Source organism: Phoenix dactylifera, chromosome 5 (genome assembly GCF_051530095.1).
Source record: "Phoenix dactylifera cultivar Ajwa chromosome 5, Ajwa_hap1_PhDact_Kaust_v1.1, whole genome shotgun sequence".
NCBI classification, from domain to species: Eukaryota; Viridiplantae; Streptophyta; class Magnoliopsida; order Arecales; family Arecaceae; genus Phoenix; species Phoenix dactylifera.
The window spans coordinates 29,845,908-29,866,501 of record NC_143194.1 but is presented as its reverse complement, the minus strand read 5'-3'; the positions used below and the strand labels follow the sequence as shown (position 1 = coordinate 29,866,501).

The 20,594-nt window shown below is 39.7% G+C and overlaps 3 protein-coding genes across 4 annotated transcripts; all 3 read left to right on the top strand.

The window, feature by feature from the left end:
- Window positions 1-6,554: 6,554 nt before the first annotated feature.
- LOC103702474 (nicotianamine aminotransferase 1-like) lies at window positions 6,555-11,566 on the top strand. Its single transcript, XM_008784919.5, has 7 exons — window positions 6,555-7,137; window positions 7,397-7,736; window positions 7,840-8,058; window positions 9,226-9,285; window positions 9,922-10,077; window positions 10,176-10,269; window positions 11,180-11,566. The coding sequence occupies exons 1-7, from the start codon at window positions 6,851-6,853 to the stop codon at window positions 11,299-11,301; spliced, it is 1,278 nt and encodes a 425-aa protein (XP_008783141.1). The 5' UTR covers window positions 6,555-6,850; the 3' UTR covers window positions 11,302-11,566.
- Window positions 11,567-12,068: 502 nt separating this feature from the next.
- Window positions 12,069-16,344, top strand: LOC103702577 (D-amino-acid transaminase, chloroplastic-like). Of its 2 annotated transcripts, XM_026802745.4 has the most exons (6): window positions 12,069-12,314; window positions 12,430-12,489; window positions 12,593-12,645; window positions 13,448-13,623; window positions 15,246-15,919; window positions 16,000-16,344. In XM_026802745.4, the coding sequence occupies exons 1-6, from the start codon at window positions 12,203-12,205 to the stop codon at window positions 16,110-16,112; spliced, it is 1,188 nt and encodes a 395-aa protein (XP_026658546.4). In that variant the 5' UTR covers window positions 12,069-12,202; the 3' UTR covers window positions 16,113-16,344. The 2 variants fall into 2 exon arrangements, with proteins under 2 accessions (XP_026658546.4, XP_008783290.6); XM_008785068.6 differs by having other exon boundaries at window positions 12,140-12,489.
- Window positions 16,345-17,087: 743 nt separating this feature from the next.
- On the top strand, window positions 17,088-20,526 carry LOC103702576 (D-amino-acid transaminase, chloroplastic-like). The gene is made up of 5 exons (XM_017841676.5): window positions 17,088-17,266; window positions 17,350-17,408; window positions 18,049-18,224; window positions 19,386-20,059; window positions 20,171-20,526. The coding sequence occupies exons 1-5, from the start codon at window positions 17,227-17,229 to the stop codon at window positions 20,275-20,277; spliced, it is 1,056 nt and encodes a 351-aa protein (XP_017697165.3). The 5' UTR covers window positions 17,088-17,226; the 3' UTR covers window positions 20,278-20,526.
- The last annotated feature ends 68 nt before the right edge of the window (window positions 20,527-20,594 follow it).

The window sequence follows — 20,594 nt, the reverse complement described above, 5'->3', positions numbered from 1 at the left end:
CGGACCAAAGAGGCTTCATCCTTGGACCCCGGCCTTACCTCACCGTGGTCGGAGCAGGGGGAGATCTCCCGGAGGAGATCCAGCCGCGACCCTACTTCCCGGCACTCCTCCTCTTCTCCGGCATCGCTTCGGAGAAGAGGAAGGGGGGGCCGGCCTTTCTCCGCCGGTGCTCCGGGGGGAAGCTCCGCCTCGGTCGGTGGATCGGAGGGGAGCCTCGTCTCCCCGGTCGCCTGCGAGAGAAGAAAGGGAGGAGACGGAGGGTTCGGTGGGGACGAAAGGCCGAAAGGGCTAGGGCTTTCGGTGGAGACGAAGGAGAGAAGAGGGAGTGACGGAGAGGGAGGAGGTCGTAGATCTAGCCGGAGGAGAAGGAGAGGGCCGGAGGCATGGGCTTCGGTGGGAGGTTGAAGGAGAGAACGAGAGAGAGAGAGGAGGAAACGGAGGAGAGAGGGGGGGAAGGAAGGTGAAGAGGCGGAAGCCTCTGGAAGGGGGGGGAGAAAAACCCTGATAACGGGTTTGCGGGTCGGATCCGAATCCGAACCCGCAACCCGTTAAGCCCAAAGAAAAAGAAAAAGAAAAAGAAAAAGGAAAAGGGTTTAGCCAAATTTGACTAAACCCGAACCCAATCAAATTGGGCTAAGCCTGGACAAGCCAGACTATAAAGTTAACCAAAATTAAGCCCAAATGGAATGAGGCCCAAACCCAATTCGGCTGGGATTGGTCCTAACAGACCAAATTAGTGGAAATAAGCCCAATTCAAGCCCAATGTGACTAATTTGGGGCCAAATTGACCCCAGATTAATCCTAACTCAGGCCCAAATAAACCACGGTGACCCTAAACCCGAAATTAAACCCAATTAAGTTGGGGATTAAGCTTATTGACCAATTAGCAGGCCAATTAACCCATATGGACCCAATTAAGGTTCCAATACAGATGCATTAGACTTGGGCTATAGTTTGGGTAGGATCCAAACAAGTAAAAAGGAAATAATATGCTTATTATGATGTGATTTTAGGTGACTCAGAATCCGTCACCAGGACGTGAGAAATTTGGGAGAAAGCGAATCACGGTAAGTAACTTGTTTTAATCTTGTTGTGAATCATGTATGTAAGTGGCCTGTCCTAATCTTTTATGGATCATACATGAAATTTAACATGTTATGCATGTACTGTAGGCTAAGAACGATATGTGTATCTGACATGCTCTAGTTACACAAGATATGATGAAATATGCTTTATATTCCGTTATGCCTACAAAATACTGGGATTACATTACATGCTAAGATATGAGTTATGAAATATGAACATGAGTGGTACATGTCAGTCACATAATTCATAGTTGTGCACATATTATGTTTTCATAGCTCTTGTGATACATGCAAAATGAATTGAATTCCATATTATGATTTTTATTAGCATGAGTGTAAAGAATGATAATGATTTGCTCTAGCTGCATATTGCTTGTAAGGGGGTACCTAAGAACTCCTAATGCTACGGGCCGAATGCAACTGAGCCGGCCTTGCCAGTGGCCGATAATGACTGAGCCAGCCCCGCCAGTGGCCGACTAATAACTGAGCAGGCCCCGCCAGTGACCAATAATGAATTCGCCGTAGCATCTATGAGGTACTACCTATACGAAGCATTATTTACGAACTCTTAAGAGCTACTGACCCAATGTAACTGAGCCGGCCTTGCCAGTGGCCGAGAATGACTGAGCCAGCCCTGCCAGTGGCCGCCTAATAACTGAGCCGGTCCCGCCAGTGGCCAAGAATGACTTCGCAGTAGCATTTAAGAGCATGACCACGGCATGCCGGTGGCACGATTTTTCCTACATGTGCATATTACATGATTTCTTGATATTGTAGGATACTGTTTTATTTACTCAGCATGGATATTTTATTATGATGATTTATTAGATAGCATACATGTCAGCTTCTCAAACCCTGATAAGCATGGTTAGCATTTTTAGTTGATTCGACAAGATTATGCAGGATTACTTACTGAGCCGTGTAGCTCATGCCTGTTCATTTACGTTTTTTTTCAGATCACCACCAGTGACAGCTGCTAGAAGCATTTTTCTTTTGCAACAGAGCTTCCTTATTTTTGGGATGATATGAATAAACTTTTGCGTATATAAACTATGTAGAAGCTCTGTACTTTATATGAACCAGTATGTTGTAATACCTTCTTTTGATATATGCAAGTTTGACTGCTTTTGACTACCTGTTGACCATGTACGAGGCTGCGTGCTATTGTGGGCAGTAGTCGGCAATAGCACGGCCGTATCACGGATCCGGATCCGGGGCGTGACAGTCTGGTTCTTTAGTTTTGGAAATGTTGTTTTCAGTCAGCGGAACAATCCCCTTTTTCTAAGATTGATTTGCCTATATCATGGATACGCCTATAATTTTCTCTATGTTGATCTATTGAGGGTTAAGTTTAAGCTCACTGCACATTTGGATGTAAGAATTTGTTCGTGGAACTTGTTACCTGTCTTCTCTTTGTTACTTTTATCTTCTCAATTTTTTCAATATATTAGATTTTATCTTTGTTCTCTGTGTATAACGTCTAAGGGAGCAATACCTCAATTCATTGAGAACACAAAGAAAGACTTCTTTAACAAAACCATTGTTATCCTGAGGCAAGCAGCAGATTTATGTCATGATAAACCGAAGGAAATTGAATGCATCACTTCTCCAAGTAAACCTGAGGGCTCCATGTTGGTAATGGTGAGGCATATTTTGGCTCTTATTAGATGTTATCTAAATGTCTTATTTAGGGGACTGGGGACATATATGATGATGTCGACTTTTGCTCCAAGCTGGCCAAAGAGGAACTTGTGATAATTTTGCCAGGTGAGAGTACAGATTTTTCTCCCTTTTCTTTGTTCTGTAGCAGAACATGACTAAGTACTTAGATGCATGATGCACAAGACCTGAATTCTATTTCATAAATGGGTGCTAGATTGCAAAAAGTTTGATTCTGTTGTTTAAGCTCATCAAAGGTTCAATGGCATTTGTGGCAGTCAGGAGGGGAGAGCACTGGGGCTGCATATTGCATCATCCTTAGAATCGCATTGTCTCTATAAAAAAAATTCTACCCCTCAAAACAAATCATGGCTATGTATATATGAGCAGCCATGGTGACATGAGAGAGTTTTGGATGCACTCGCATGCGGCATGGTTATCAAAATAACTGGAATGCATGGTTGGTTGGTTGACCTAGATCTTGTAGAAGTGTGCCTTTAGTACTCGAGCAGTTGGAAATTATCATAGTGATTCTCGAGAGTATTTACGAGCAAACAAACTAGCAGCTTCGTTGAGGATATTGTTGTGGAGAGGGGAGGGGGCCTTGAATTTAGTCCCATATCGGCTAGTAGCGGAAAGGTTCCGTGCCTTAAATGGGGGGTGGAAACCCTTTCCTCTCGAGGCGCCTTTTGAAGGGCAAAACCGTGAGGAGGGCTCCGGGTACGCTCGACCCCCAAAGCGGACAATACCTCGGGAGGAACGCGGTCCTCTTTCTCTGCTAGCTTAATGTGGGCTATGCTGTTGCACGAGGCTCCGGCCGAAGGTCGTCCCCGCAACAGATATATTGTAATAAAATTACTGATAAATCTTCTTCTCTCTTTAAAGTGATGAAAGTTATAACCCGAGAGATGGTTCAGTGGTCGAACCCTCGAGTCTGGAGTGATGCTGTCGACGGAGATTTGGCCTAAAATTATGGGCAAATGTCTCCCCTACACACGAAAATCATGGTTTAAGAGTACCGGTGAAAATATTTATATGAAGACCCATATAAACGTGTATTTAGCTCCCATTGATTATGTATTGCTTAGATCTTGGATATGTATGGAGGACCAAAAATCTAAGTAGCACCTTCTGTTTGTTCTTTTTATATGAGATTCAAAGTTATTATAAATGGTATCAGAAAAAATCTAGCAAATGATTTATGTGAACTAGAAGATAACACAATCCTAGCCTATTTGATATCGATTTTAGACCGAACGTAATATTTATTATTAAATTTGATTAGATCTGAACTATTAGATCTTTTTGGTGAGGTCTTCGTTCTTATAATTTATATATAGATAAAAATTTAAGATAATAATAATAAATTTAAAACCATCAAACAATACCAATATTTTCAATCCCTCCTGCAGTATTTGTTATACCTTTTTGGTGAACCCGATTATTATAATTTGCATATAGAGTAAAGAAAATGAGATAATGGTAACAAATTGAAAAACTATCCGAAAAATATGAGTGATCTCAATCCCTCTATATGGTATTTATGATTTGATCTATATTATATATATATATATAATTAAATTTATATATAGATAAAAGAGATAATGGTAATATTTATTATTAAATTTGATTAGATCTGAACTATTATATTTTTTTGTGAGGTCCTAAGTTATTATAATTTATATATGGATAAAAAAGAGATAATGACAATAAATTTAAAAACCATCAAACAATACTAATAGTGATGGACCGGAAGCTTTTTTTTTGGATCAACGGGGACCTTCTGTTACAGTGGGGTATTTAGAGGGATGCAAAAGTAATTTTTCAATTTTTTTTTCCGCTTCCGACAACATTGGGGTACTTACTGTAACCTGGGGGCACTTTGGGTACTATAATGTAAATAAAACAATTACTCAGGGATCGAGAATTAAAGAATCATTTAGTGGTAGACCGGAAGTTTTTTTTTGGATCAACATGGGCCTAATGTTACAGTGGGGTCTTTAGAGGGATGCAAAAGTAATTTTCCATTTTTTTGGTTTGGTGTTTGCTTTTTCTCTCACGTCTGTAAGACTGAGTCGTTTTATTTATTTGAGTGGTTTTGAAGCCCGCCTCCCGGCAATCTCAAGATAAATTTTGATGGTAATATTTTATTTAACTATGTTGGCAGATGGAAACGGAAGAGGCATGAGTTTTATGATCAGAGATCATAACTCCAGATTGGTTGCCGCGAGAGAGCGTCACACTTGTAATATGATTGCCATTTGGGGCGCAGCTCAGAGTAGCTTAGAAGAGCATCATCTTCGCGAGTATTCAAGGGCTGATAACATCTTCCTAAAAGAAGACTTCACGACGGTGGTCGAGTGGATCCGAAATGAGGAGTATAGGGGCAATGACTACCCACTGCTCAAGAATATCCACAAAATAGCGAGAGACTTTGACTCATTTCAGATTGTTCATATCTATCGGAAGACAAAAAAGGCTGCATACTGGATCGTTTTTTTCACCGCTCACCACTCGAAAGAGATTCTTTAGACATGCCTTGAAGCCATCCCTCTACTCTTATACCATTTTTTTTTCTCGACTCCGTGGGTTGTACTCACACAGTATGAGCAGCTGCTGTAATAATAATAATAAAAAAGAAGAAGTTACTGTTCATTAGTTTGTTTTGTTGACCAGCTTCCTTTGAAACCAGGATCTTTTGCGGTGCAGCCGGCCCACCGCATGACGCTGTTTAGACGATTTGCTGAAGTCAAGAGTCTAGCCACAATATTAAAATTCTTTTACTCGATCTTTTGTGCATACGTCCAATTTTTTAGGAATTATTTGTTTTTTGTCCTGTAAACTCCTGAATTTCTATTTCATCTCTGTCTTGGGTTTTGTTGCTTCTTTGAAATATAGATTCTAAGATTTTTATTAATGCTATCTTATAAATAAATGGGTTATTAGCTAGGTCGAAGGACAATGATCAATTAAACTGGAGTTCATTAAACATACTAGATTAAACATACTAGTCTTAAAAAAAATCTCCATGCACCAGCTAGCTCCTGGCAACCGGACAAATTATAAAAGTGGAGGTGTCAGATTTCTAATTTACCGAATACCATAGAAACATAAAGCTTATTAGTATTTAATTAATTTACTATAACCATAGCCAGTTAAATTAAGCTTGCTAATTAATTATTTTTAATTAATTTTTTAAAGGAAAAGATCTGGTCCATTCAGCCTAACAAAACTTCCATCCATGAAGAGTTAAGAATTTGTTTACTTTTGTTTTTTCAATCAGTTAGCAAGAATTCAATCATAAGATGGAAGATAGAGCTCTGAGTACATTCAGATCTGTGTGGTATGCGATACAATAATAGATTTGCATAAAGAAAGGCGAACTCTTCTTTGGCACGAATGATATGCCTTTGGCCCAAATCTTTCATACATCCTAAATACCTCTAATTCTCCGATCTGGACAACAATAGAATATAATTTTAGGTCTATATATAGTTTGCAAAGGCCTTAAATATTACTAGCAAGCCAACTGGTATCTCTAGATTTTTCCTACTTTTGACAATAAGTCCCACCTTCCCCAGGACATGAAAGAGAGTAGTTAATTATTAAGAAAAAGGGGATTTTGGGATTCCCTTTCATTTTGATCTTTATATTCTCATTCAGAATGTTGTTTTTCAACAAAGATGTCCATGAAGTTCAACTCGGACTGTATCTCTTTGAATATTATTAATAAAATAAAAATGGTTCTGGAGTTCAACTCGAACTGAATCTCTTTGAAAATAAATACTACTATAGGTACCAAAACGGATCACAAAACGGGAACGTAACGGCGTCATGTGAAACTGGTCATTGCATTAAAGAATGCTACAATAACTTGGCAAAGTACGCAGGTATGAAATGATATTCTAACGGCCGTTATCTTTGCTGAGCACGTTTCCACCGCCGGCCCCTGCTCGCGTCGCCTTCGTCCCAAACGAAGAAACAAATACGGGCTCTGGATTTTTGTTCCATTCAAAGATTCGGTTCCATCCAAGCTCGAGGCCAATCAGTGGCCCTGAACCGCCACTGTAAAAACGCCCTAACCCTAAGCTCTTCCTCACGCACTCATGGACAACGGCGGCGGGGGAGGAGCCGGGGGCCAGCGATGGCGGTTCGGGCCCAACGAAGTCCTCGCGAGCTCCGCCAACGTGAGCATCCGCGGTGTCCTCACCAGGGTCATGGCCAACATCCAGGAGGGCGGGCCGAGGCCGGTCATCCCGCTCGGCCACGGCGATCCCTCGGTGTTCCCCTGCTTCCGGACCACCCCGGTCGCCGAGGACGCCATCGTCTCCGCCGTCCGTTCCGCCAAGTACAACTGCTACTGTCCCACTGTCGGCGTACTTCCTGCCAGATGGTGTGAATCGCTCTCTTTTAATCGTTTCTCTTGCTTAATTTTTAGAGCGTTTTACCAAATCATTGATTATATGGTTAGTATCCAGGTGGGGAAATATAGTCTTTATTTATGATGAAAATCTTGGCTTTTTATGATAATTGGATAAGAAAGATCATGTACATGCCTTTTCATCTTTAACTATGTTTCGTGGATGGAAATGAGAATATAGCTCGTATATTCAGGAATTACTTATGTTTTAACTTTGTGGATGGAATCGTAGTGCGATTGCTGAATACCTGTCCCGCGATCTTCCTTACAAGCTGTCTCCAGACGACATCTTCCTCACCGAGGGTTGCACCCAAGCAATTGAGGTCATAATCTCTGTTCTTGCACGCCCTGGTGCAAACATCTTGCTCCCAAGACCTGGGTTCCCATTTTATGAGTCACGTTGTGCCTTTAGTGGATTAGAGGTCCGGCATTTTAACCTTGTCCCACAAAGGAGCTGGGAAGTCGATCTTGAATCTGTGGAAGCTCTTGCGGATGAGAATACTGTTGCTATGGTTGTCATTAACCCTGGTAATCCTTGTGGTAATGTGTTTACATATCAGCATTTGGCTAAGGTTAGCAAATTGCAATCAAGGCTTGGTCTTTTCCATTTCTTTTTGGTTGGTTTTCTTTTATTAAATTTTACAAATCAAAATTTGGTTAAATTGCATTCTTCAGGTTGCAGAAACTGCTAGTAAACTTGGTATAATGGTTATCGCCGATGAGGTTTATGACCATTCAGCCTTTGGAAAAAATCCTTTTGTGCCAATGGGAGTGTTCGGGGAGATTGTTCCGGTCCTTACCTTAGGGTCTATATCAAAGAGATGGGTAGTGCCTGGCTGGCGACTTGGCTGGATTGCAACGAGTGATCCCAATGGTGTTCTAAAAGAAACAAAGGTGATTCACAGTGTTGCCCTTTCTTGCATGTCTCACTTTTGGTAGATAGAGCCTCTTCTGATAGTTTCTTCTGAAGGTCTTTATATATTAAATTCATTAGACATGCATATATCTTTCATGGCCATTAACTATATTTCACATGGACTATATTTTTATGTATGTAGCACAAAGAGTCAAATTCAAAATAAAATCTTGATACTAATCCTTAAAAAAAAGAGAGATTCCGTTCTTTGTGATCCTTTGCAACTCTTGATGACCAACTTGAGGCAAATTCCTCATGGGTGCTTCTGTAATGAACACTCTGCTAACTATCTTGTCAACGGTAGGTGACAGACACCGATTGTTTCTCCTTTTGATTTGTCATGATAAGGTTTCTAAGAACTGTGATATATCCATATTGATAAACACTCATATATGCATGGTTTAAAACCGAGTTGAAATGGAGATGTAGGAATTGTCGACTAAAATATTGCAATCTGCTTTAATTAATTCTGCTGAAATGCTGAAAACAGGAAACATCAAATGCCATCTACAGCAGTCCATATGGCCAGATTTCACACCTTTTTAAGGGGAAGATTTAACAATATCTATTGAGGATCCCAGCCAGTTTGCCTAGATTGAATGGTGTGTTCTTGGGAAGGTTGCTATGTCTGCATATGTGCTGTATTGAAGATGGAGATAAGAAAGGGATGTTACATGTGCTTTAAGAGGACAGAAAGTCAAATTGCTCATATCAGATGGCTGTAAACTTGAGTTATGCCTATGATGGCAATCATTATATAATGCAATAATGGAATGGAAACTAATTGCTCATATTAGATGGCTATAAACTTGAGTTATACCTATAACACCCAAATTCAAGCTTTTTGTATTTTTCACATGTATTTATCACGTGTATGTGCTTTTTAGACATCTCCATGGATTCATTCTAAGTAAGATCTATCATTTCAATGTACCCAAAGATGTTGGAAATAATGTAACCTATACTTAAACTCACTAGCAGAGCATCTCAACACCCGCCTCCCTCCCCCTACCAAAGGAAAAAAAGGCCTTGTTTTCTAGACAAGCTCAATAAGTTGCTCTAACAATTAACAATTTTGACAGGCTCTGTTGTCCTCTTTTACTATCTAGTATTTTCAAGGCTTACATGCTTCTTTCTTCTGACAGATTGTCGACGGTATTTTGAACTTTCTGAATATTTCATCAGATCCTGCAACCTTTATCCAGGTCAGTACCAGACATCTTCTTAATAGATGCAAATGGTTGAGCATATCCGATTCTAATCAACGACTTGGTGCACTACTTGAGAAAAAAATGATCAATTACATGCACTACCTGTTTGAAAATCTTGTTCCTGTTTTGGTATTCCAGAGGTCGCAGCTGTTGCAAGGAAAGAAAAAAGTTTTATTTTTTCTTACTCATTCATGCAGTATGTAGCTGTAATAAGGTTAATTTTGTATCGATTTATTTTGCATCTTCGTGTGATTTAGTTTGACAGTGAACTAGTTGAGTCAGCTTCACAATACCCACAAAACATGCTTTTCTTGGCTAATTTTTCCTGTTAATATAAGGTAAGAGGAACTCCAATTATATATTCTCATAATGGGTGTATTGGATGTTAAATGATTAAGATTCTTATCAACTGTGCAAATATTTTTCTCCTGCTGACATCATATATGATACTCCATACGCAATATGTTCAAGTTACAATATGAATTCATCAAGTCCCAGGATGGTTTTCCTTCAAAAAAAAAGTTCCAGGATGATTACTGTTTGCTGAAAATGATTCCACTTCTTTGGTTTCTTTGTTCTTTGATTTTGGTGTTATGTGATTTGACCTGGGTTACCATTTGACTCTATCAGGGGGCGATTCCTCATATCCTTGAGTTCACAAAGGATGATTTCTTTAATAAGATCATTGATATATTAAGGCAAACAGCAGACATATGCTACGAGAAAATAAAGGAGATTGGGTGCATTACTTGTCCCCATAAACCAGAGGGCTCCATGTTTGTGATGGTGAGGCAAATTCTAGGACACTGTTATTGTACTTGAAAGTTTTGTAGGCTGATTTCCTTCAAAAAGATAGTTTTGCAGGCTGATGATATTCCTTGCAGGTAAAGCTGAATTTGTCTCATTTGGAGGACATCAATGATGATGTTGACCTCTGCAATAAGCTGGCCAAAGAGGAATCGGTGATAATAGCACCAGGTGAGCTATGCTGCTTTTGTTAGTGGCCACCTTATTGTTGATCAACAGTTGGAGCTCCTATGACATGATTTATATGGATAAGTAGCATGTGGTAGTCGTCATTTTGTCATGTGATAGCTATCATTTTGTGTTATTTCATTGCATAATTCAGTGGTAAAAGAAGTGGTTGTAGATGTCAAGTCATTCAAAGCATTGCTGGTTTAGCATGTGACCTCTGATTCTTTTCAATTCGCAACTTGGGTTCTAAACTTCTATCCCACCCTTTGTCAGGGCTTTTATCCATCCTATCCTTTTCAAAAAAAAAAAAAATAATCAGGGAAATTTTTTTACAAATATATGATATCAACCAACTTCTTGAACATCCTATCTGCTTTGATTTGCCACATCGGCAATACATAGGGCTTCTGCAACTGTCAGCCAGATTGGCATGAACTTGGCATGGGATTGGCATCTTGAAATCTACCCAGGAGTAAAGTCAGCAGGCTATAAAACTGCTGATTGATGTGCTTACCCATAAATATCACTTGAATTTGATCTGCAAACTAAGACATCCAATTAGGCCAAAGATCTTTGTTGGTGATTAAGATTTCATTTAGGTTATGCAACTAAAGAAAGTAACTCACTCATTTTTCTGACTGATGCTAGTGCTCTTGTGTTGATGTTAGAGCAACAGCAAACTTTTTATCCATATTCATTGTTTTAAAATTTGTTTTCCTCATTGTCCTTTCTTTCAGGAATATAGAAACCTTTTGCATTATCCATTACAAAATTGATTTGCTCAACAGAATATATCAATCTGTACCTATTGTACTTGGATTTGTTGATTTCTGAAAGAATTGGCTACTATGAACTAATAAATGTTGCTACCATGGTTGCTACTTGACAGTGACTAGCATAAGTTTCCTTACAGGTAGCGCCCTAGGGATGAAAAATTGGCTCCGCATTACTTTTGCCATAGACCCATCTTCTCTCGAAGATGGTCTTGATAGGCTGAAATCCTTCTGCCAGAGGCATGCAAAGCAGATCAAGTGAAGCAGGGGTGATTCAGCAGGCTAATAAGGTGGTGATCAGCAACTGCTCGTTGGATCTTTCTCAGTAAAATTGTTCAGCAGGCTAATAAAGTGGTGATCAGCAACTCTGTGTTGGATCTCTCTCATTAAATCATTCACAAATATAATGTAGTTGTGCATGTTGCTATATGAGACATTTTAGGTAATCTATATGTACTTTGGATTTGGTATGTTCCCAAGTAAAAGAAATCCCTGCCTTGTGCACTAGGGCAGGCAGTCTTCATCCATGCTATTCATTTTGTTTCTTCCTTCTTAGAGGACTCACATGACAACCTCAAATGTTGTTACCGGCCATTAACGGTCGCCTACCCTGTGATGGAGGCTCCATTGCAATCATCACTTAAGGTAAACAGAAAGCCCTAAAACATAGTGAAAGGCAATGTGATACAGCTTTCGCACACGATCATTGCTTAAGGTAAACACAGAGCCCTAAAACATGACAAGCTTCTTTCAGCATGGCCTGGCTTGACCTCCCCAATCCTAATAATAGCCCTGGTTATCGTTGGGCAAACATGTATTAAATCGGATTAGGCTTAGACTGGTAAGAATGCAAACTCATGGAGGGTGACTAAGGTTCTAGTTGAGAGCTGCGGAAATTCATTCTGATGCTTATTGAATCTTAGTCTGACTCTCAGCAAATGTCATCCCAAATTTTATGCACCACTATATTTTTTCATACATGATTACTAGCAAATATGCTTCATCTCTTTATTTGAGTGTTTTAACAGTTTAGTCATGAGATACATCAATTCATGGGATATGTACCTGTGGGTGTTGGTCTTAGGGCGGGGGCATAAAAATAATTGGCAGAAGGCCACCACGTTTCTGCCCGGGGAAATGAGTTTCACGCCGAGTGTAAGCGAATGCTGTTAATAATAAATCCTCAGCCGAGCATGGACTCCGTCCGTCGCCTTCAGAGCTCTGTGGATGGGGAGAGCTCTCCAGCCAAAGCCCACCGCAATGTCTCTCTCCCTAGTAAACAAACCCTTCTTTTCCCCACCTTTCCTCCTATGCAGCAAACTTGCTTCACAACTACCACCTCCTCCTCGGCTAAGGATCTCCTCCTCTTCTTCCTGTCTCCCATTTACAGCTTGTGCTGCTGCCGCCACTATGAATGGCTTCTCCAACTTCATTTCTCACCAGCAACCAGGCAAGCTCCCCTCACCTCTGTGTCTCTTACTTTGCTTCTGATGCTGTTAATCTAGCTCGTGGCTCTCAAGTGAAGCATCTTACATTCTGTTATTCTGGAGCAGGGGAAGACAAAGGGACAGTTGATCTCCGCGTTCCGGTCTACTCCTCATCTGAGGTTGACATGACCCTATTGCTCATCCTAATAATTTTTGTTCATCTAGTGACTCTATTTTATGGTCTACCACGCCACATTTTTCTGTACACTGTGTAAGAGAACTTCAACATGAAAGCAACCCACTGGTAGCATTGCCCTGGCACAAAAATTACTAGGAAAATGTCCTCTCTCAGTCTCTCACTCGCTCACTCTATCTATCAATCAATCAATACATACATACATATCAATATATATATATTGATAGATAGGTAGATAGATATGCAAAAATCAGCAGTGACATAAAAGTCGCAATGATTGGCATGCTTTAGAAGAACTATGAACTTAGAGGCCAGCAATGTTGGATCTCACATTCAGTAGTTATAATTGCCATGCGCTTGGAAACTTTTTTTTTTTCTTTCTTGTTGGATTCCTATGCTTTCGTTATATACCTGAACTTGTTGCTGAACACTAACTTCTTGATTACACAGGGTCCCTCAAATTCAAAGATGTTTAGTTGTTTTCCTTCATGTTCAATCTTTTATATGGAGCTCTCCAAAAATTGACTGTTGTGTGCTAAAAAAGCATCTTTTGAATACAAATTCTTTTTTTATTCCATTTGATCGAAAAATCACTTAGTTCATCACGTTTGAGAAGGGAGCATCCAAGGCTCTGGATCCTGCTGTTTTTTGTAGCATCACATTCAAATTGGATAAAAGAGGGATACATGCTTCTTTGAAAGAGAGATACGTAGTTGTCATGTTCTTGGTGAGCACGTATACCTTCTGTGTTATTTCAGCTATTTGTTCTTTTCTTGGTTTTTCAGCTGGTCGAGAAATTGCAAGGAAAAATAAGACCAGAGAAAGGGCATCCATATCGAGCAATGTATTCTAGCTTTTTCGATGGAATCACTCTTGATCCTGCACTCATGATGATTCCAATTGATGATCACATGGTTCACAGAGGGCATGGCGTTTTTGATACTACTATGCTTTTTAATGGGTAAGTGTAACGGCTAATATAAAAAACTTTACCAATATTCTATTAGTCTAGCATATTCTCCAAAGTTAATTCTGCTATAATAATTTCTGAACCCATGTTCTTGGAATATGTCCTGGTTGTTTATCACTAGCTTAACGGAATGTGCATAATATGAGACCACAGGATGTGAATGCTCCAAATGATAAACTGCTCTGTTAATGTACTGACAAGCATGAAACATGTTTTCTTTTGAGAGTGTGTGAGGCATGATCTAAGAGAATCATTAGGCACTGTACAATAGATCTAAAGATAGTTATGGAAAATGTTATCAGAAGAATCCTATGCCTCTACATTTGGGCATTTTTATTCATCATGTAATCTGTATATTTAGAGCCATCTCCTCCCACTTAGACTCTTTCCAAATGTTTGGTTTTTTCCTTGATGAGATGAGATTGTGCAGACTACTTAATCATAGGAAGTTGTGTAGTCAGTTAGGTCATTCAACCTTCCTGCAAACTGTTCTTCCAGATTTCAGGCAAGTCCTTATCTTGGCTAATATCATCTCAGTTTTCCAAAATGTTTGCTCCAGTACAGGGGGTTTGACATCAAGTTTAGAGTGTCATAAATGGTTCTTCCAATTCAACACTCATGCTATGATTTCTTATGCCAACCGCATAAGGGTTTATTTGGATATTCCTATGAGATAAAGCTGAAAATCCTGTAGGATTCATGGATTGGCCATCCATTTAAGTATGGTCATGTATCAACCAAACTCTACTCACTCCAGTCCTGTGGGAAAAAAAACAAGACCTCCATGGGTCTTTTTACCTTTCTGCAACCTAAAGGCTAGGATCTGGGCCGTGTTTGAATAGGCTCTTAAAAAATACAAGCTAGATGGGCCAACAGGCTAATTCCTATAGATTTTTCAGCCCAATCATATAGGAATATCCAAACAGACCCTAAAGGAAGAATAATGCTAAACAATTAGGGAGGGTTCAGCCTGCTGCTGCTGCTGCTTCTTTTTGTTAAATCAATTTCTTACCATTCTTTTGTCAAAATGTAAATTTGAACCTGCTTTCTTTCACTATACTTGTTAGTTTAATGTCCCAACCATCTGACTATCCAGATTATATTCCTCTGACTGAATTTTTCCTTAGTGACTCAATATCGATTATCTCATGATTCATCCAATCCTCCTTCCATAGGATATCACGATGTACAGTTCATTCCATGTTTCTTGTTAAGCTGAACTGCTTTTCTTCAACTGAAGGCTGAATCACTGTACTCAAACCTTAGTCGCTCACCTGTGTAAACCATCAAATGGTAAACAAAATTTACTATTAGCTTCTGCATATCTGTTAAGATGATGTGAACTAGAATTATATTGCAAGTCACGAAATATCACATTCCGTTCAAAAACCCAAAAAATTTCTAGCATATGGCCATGAAAACTTCAAAATGAATAGTTAGCAAGAGTTGATCTCACAGTCCAAATTCCCTCTCTCTCTCTCTCTGTCACACACACACACACACACTCACACACACACACAGAGAGAGAGAGAGAGAGAGAGAGAGAGAGAGAGAGAGAGAGACTGTTCCTTAAAATATTATGATTGCATGTATCTTCTGCAAATGCTTTCCAGATACTTGTATGATTTGGACTCCCATCTGGTTCGGTTCTTGGATTCTGCCTCAAAAGCAAAGATCTCTTCCCCTTTCCCTCGCAAAACACTCCGAAGCATTCTTATCCAGCTTGCAGGAGCATCAAAGTGCACGGCAGGCGCACTAAGGTACTGGCTGAGTGCTGGTCCTGGGGACTTCTTGCTATCACCATCAGGCTGTCGAAATTCCCAATTCTATGCAGTAGTCATCAGCCAAAACTTCTCCGAGTGCACCAAAGGTGTGAAAGTTATAACATCAACCGTTCCCATGAAGCCTCCTCTGTTTGCTGCAATGAAAAATGTGAACTATCTCCCCAACGTTCACTCGAAAATGGAAGCAGAAAAGAAGGGTGCCTTTGCCTCCATCTGGGTTGATGACCAGGGCTACATTGCCGAGGGTCCTAATGCAAATGTTGCATTCATAAGCAAGAGAAAGGAGCTCCTACTTCCCTTGTCTCATAAAATCCTTATCGGTTGCACTGCTAAGAGGCTTCTAGTGCTGGCGAGCAAATTGGTTGAAAAGGGTCTGTTGAAGAGTGTGAGCACTAGAGATGTCACAGTAGCAGAAGCCAAGGGTTCAGCTGAAATGATGTTTGTGAGCAGTTTGCTTCCTATACTGCCCATTGTTGAATGGGATGAGCAGCCTATTGGAGATGGTAATTTAATTATTGTTTCTGTATATTAAATTATTGTTAGATCGAGCCAACTGAGTTGAAATCTTTGCTGTTTGTGGCAGGACTGGTGGGAGAACTGACGCTAGCCATTTCTTCTCTACTCTGGGAGGACATAATTTCAGGCCCAGAAACAAGGAGAGTGCTTGTTCCTTATGAGCAAATGGTTGCGCTGTAGAGATTTAAAACAAGATGCCATGCTTATAGCTTGAGGGGCTCTCATTGATGTTAGAATTCCACATCACCATCCCCCCCCCCCCCCCCCCCCACACACACACACCCACTTTTTTTTTGCTTCAGGATTAGTACTTTGTTTCATTTTTTTGAGAAATATGTTATTTTTTGTCATTTCATTGATTCGAAATACCCTCTAAAACAATACAAGATCCTTATATGTTATTTTTGGGAAATATGACAAGGGTGCCACCACCAGCATTAAAATCTTCTATCTCTTTCAAGTGAACCAAGAAGCCAAGTAGCTAAGCCTAGCTTGAAACGTCTACCACTTCATATATATATATATATATATATATATATATGTATGTATATATGGGAGCTTTGAATTTGCTCCTTTCCATACACTTATTGGTAAGCGCTTCAGTTTTTCACACCCCACTCAAGATGATTCTCGTGAATCAACTCAGAGTGATTGGATATGAAAAACCTCAGATGAATCTTGTCGTCTGTTCATTTGTTATTCGATGCGGTCTAACCCTTCCAAATCCAAATACTCTATAGTGCATCTTTTGCAACAATGCAGGGATTTCTGAATGTTTGGATCGTTGCCACATCATCCATCTTCGGAGGGTTGGGATGCCAACCATGCTCTCTATTTCCAAGATATGCAAGATGGTTGTCAATTGCGGTGCAAAACATGCATCACAGAGGATTCCGAATCTTAATCTCTTCTGCCCTCCTCAGCAGGATATCACTACCGGATCAATGGGCCAATCATGCCCGTGTAATGCATTATTGGCCTTTTGTCCCACAGAATATCGAGAGAGCATTCGTTAGCGTGTCTGGCCGGCTTGGTTGTCTCGTTTCCCGTCCTTTCCGCTAACGTACGTTGGTTTTGAAAGATTACTTGAGAAAATATAAAAAGAGCGAAAGCGAACGGAACCTAACAAACAAGCAAACAAAACAAACGGTGTGCTACGTTTGACGTCAAATTCTCTTTCATCTACTACCGGACTAGTGAAACGCGAAGCCATCTCCCTTGACTTAAAACCGATACCCCTTTCCTCCGCCCCAAAGTCTCTTCTTCTCCATCACTCCCGACTAAAGTCTTCGCCATGGGCAGCTCCTCCAACTCCTCTTCCGACCAGAAACCAGGCATGCTGTCTCTCCTCTTCTTTGACTCATTCCTTCGAACACGAGCTGAGCTGTTGTTAATTATTATGCGTCTTTTCATGCAGCAGCGGAAGACGAGGGGGGGGCCGATTTCCGCCTTCCGGTTTACTCGTCGGGTTCCGAGGTTGATAAAATACAATCCTTTACATTCTATAGCTTTCATATATATGTGGTTCGTTTGTGTGTGAGGTTTTCATGGTTGCGGAATGTCATTTGATTGCTTCTTGATCCCACTACTTGTCAACTAATTGAATCTTTTTGCACTGTTATAATTCCACGCTGCCTTGGGTCAAACCGAAATCTCCAAATTTCTGAAAATTGAGTTGATTTCGTTTAACTTGTTTCGGTGTAGTCGCCTATCACTTTTCTTCTGTCCATATTCCTCAAGTTTGAAGTGATTGTGGTGGGGAAAAGAAAACATTAGAATCTGGTTTTGTTTGATGACTTTGATGGTTAGATCGAGTTGCCTCATCAAAAAAGAAAAAAGAAAATCATGGTTTTAGTTATGCGCAGAGTGTAAAATTACATTCTTGATGTAAGTTGTAGGGTGGTAACAAACCATATTCGGGTTCATTTCCAAGGAATTCAGCCTTGAGGCCTTTGGTTGCATAAAATGGGAGGGCATGCTAGCTTATGTGCGAACCTTTTCTTATTGCATTTTGATTTCCAGGATTTACTGCAGAGATTTTCTTTGTTCTTTCGCAGATCACATCTTCCATAAGAAGTTACTGTTTCTTTGTTGTTCTTGGTTGTCTGTTTGCTAGGTGTTGGCGAAGCTGCAAGAGAAATGGAAGTCTGTGGAAAAGCAACCATACCCTGCAATGTATTCTAGCATTTTTGGTGGAATTACTCTTGATCCGGCCACGATGGTTATTCCGATTGATGATCACATGGTTCATAGAGGACATGGAGTCTTCGATACTGCTATGCTTATGGATGGGTAGGCACAACATTTGATAATATGATAACTAAGCTAGTGTATAATCAGGTTTATTACTTCTAATAGTTACAATAATTAAACTACTTTTAGGTATGCCTTTTATAACAACTGAAGATCTTACAAAAAGGCTATCTGGAAGGTCTTATTGGAATTTGTTGGTGTAATTTTAGGAATCACGTAACAATCTGTATCGGCCCATAATTTTTTTTTTTTTTTGTTAGTGTGTTCCTGTATGGACTTATACTATTTTTCTTTGTTAGCATGATCTTGCTAGTGATTTTAGCGATTACGTAACAACCTGTATCACCCATAGAATTTTTTTTTATTGGTGTGATCCTGTATCAGTCTATATTATTTTTCTTATATGGAGTCTGTACATGGGTATATATAACTCCTGAGATGTACCAAATGTAATAGAATAGAAAAGTAAAATCACTTTTCTATCTCTCTTTTTCTTTTGTTTTTCTCTTCTTTTGCAAATATTTTAACAGGATTTCTTGGTTCTCTACAATACCCAAGATCTACCCAGCATACTACTATGCTTATGGATGCATGGGTTGGGCACAATATTTGATAATATGATAACAAAGTTATACTTGTGTATAATTCGGTTTATTCGTTCTAAGAGTCTAAATCTAGTCATAAATATTATGATCAGTCTGTATAAGTACCCAAAATCTATCTAGTTTTCAACCAATATAAGACTAAATATATGCTCACAGGGATCCTCACACCTTTCCTACAGATTCTCACTATTATTTAATCTTCTTGTCATTAAATTAGTAAAAATCACAAATAAGTGGTCAATATAACTTCTCAACGAGATGTATTGAAATAGGACATGATGAATGTAGGTCCTTTCATAAAGTGAATGATTAAACAATGTTACTACTTTCTTTCTTGATAGCTGGTGGAGATAAATATTCACATTCATGGATTTCTTCCCTTAGGTCATTTAGTTGTTGCTCAATAACGACATGGATTCAATTTAGGTTTATCATTTATAGAAGATACAGAAGCAGCAGGATTTCATGGACAGGTGAAATAGCCCATGGCTTTTATTGATAAATAATATACAAGCCTTTCTTGCAAATTCTAATGGTCAAGAATGTTTTAAAGATGTTCTTCTTTCTGAATATTAAATTTGCTTACCCTTTGCAGATACTTATATGAACTAGATACCCATTTGGACCGATTCTTGAGGTCTGCATCAGAAGCAAAGATTACTTCTCCTTTCCCTCGTGAAACTTTGCGGAGCATACTTATTCAGATGACAGCAGCATCAAAGTGTCAAAAGGGCTCGATCAGATACTGGTTGACAGCAGGTCCTGGAGATTTCTTGCTATCATCAGAAGGCTGTCCAGGACCTGCATTCTATGCTGTAGTCATTGATGACGACTACTCTCAGTGCAAGGAAGGCGTGAAAGTTATTACATCCACTGTACCAATGAAACCTCCTTTGTTTGCTACCATGAAGAATGTGAACTATCTTCCCAATGTTCTCTCCAAAATGGAAGCAGAAGACAAGGGTGCCTTTGCCTCGATATGGGTCGACGAGCGAGGGTATATTGCAGAGGGCCCTAATGTTAATGTTGCATTCATAAGCAAGTGCAAAGAGCTGCTTCTTCCCTCATTTGATAAGATCCTTAGTGGGTGCACTGCCAAGAGGCTTCTAGCACTGGCACCCAAATTGGTGGAGAAGGGACTTCTTAAAAGTGTGAATACCGGAGAAATAACAATTAATGAAGCGAAAGATTCAGCTGAAATGATGTATGTGGGAAGTGGGCTTCCCATATTACCTATCACTGAATGGGATGATCACCCCATTGGAGATGGTAATGACTATTATTCTGACATATTGAACTGCTCGTCACCAAAATATAATGAAATTAATAAATATACTAACTTGCTGTTTCAATGATCTAATGTTTCCTTGTTTTTGGCAGGACAAGTTGGAGAACTAACGCTTGCGCTCTCTGATCTGCTTTGGGAGGATATGATCGTGGGTCCAGAAAGGGTCCGCGTTCCATATGAGCAAGTCTGTGCAGCTTAAAGAATTTGATCAGCATGTCTTGCTCTTTTTCAGAAGGCTTTGTGCCCTCTCATGTGTTGTTCTCAGCTCTCCTGCTTCAAGGCATCTGGAATGACTGAAAGTTGGGTTACTTAAGCAGTCTCTCTTATTTCTTTTGGTCACTTTATGCTTCTGTTTGTTCATGTAGTGTGGAGGGAGGTGATTCTAATGTGTGACTCATATATTTGTTGATCCAGTAAGCCTTTTAAGTATATCTACTTGGAAGCCAAATGTGCCTATTTTATTTCATTTATTTTTGCTGTTAGTGCACGTTTCAAGGCCAGTGAATCTGCGTAATA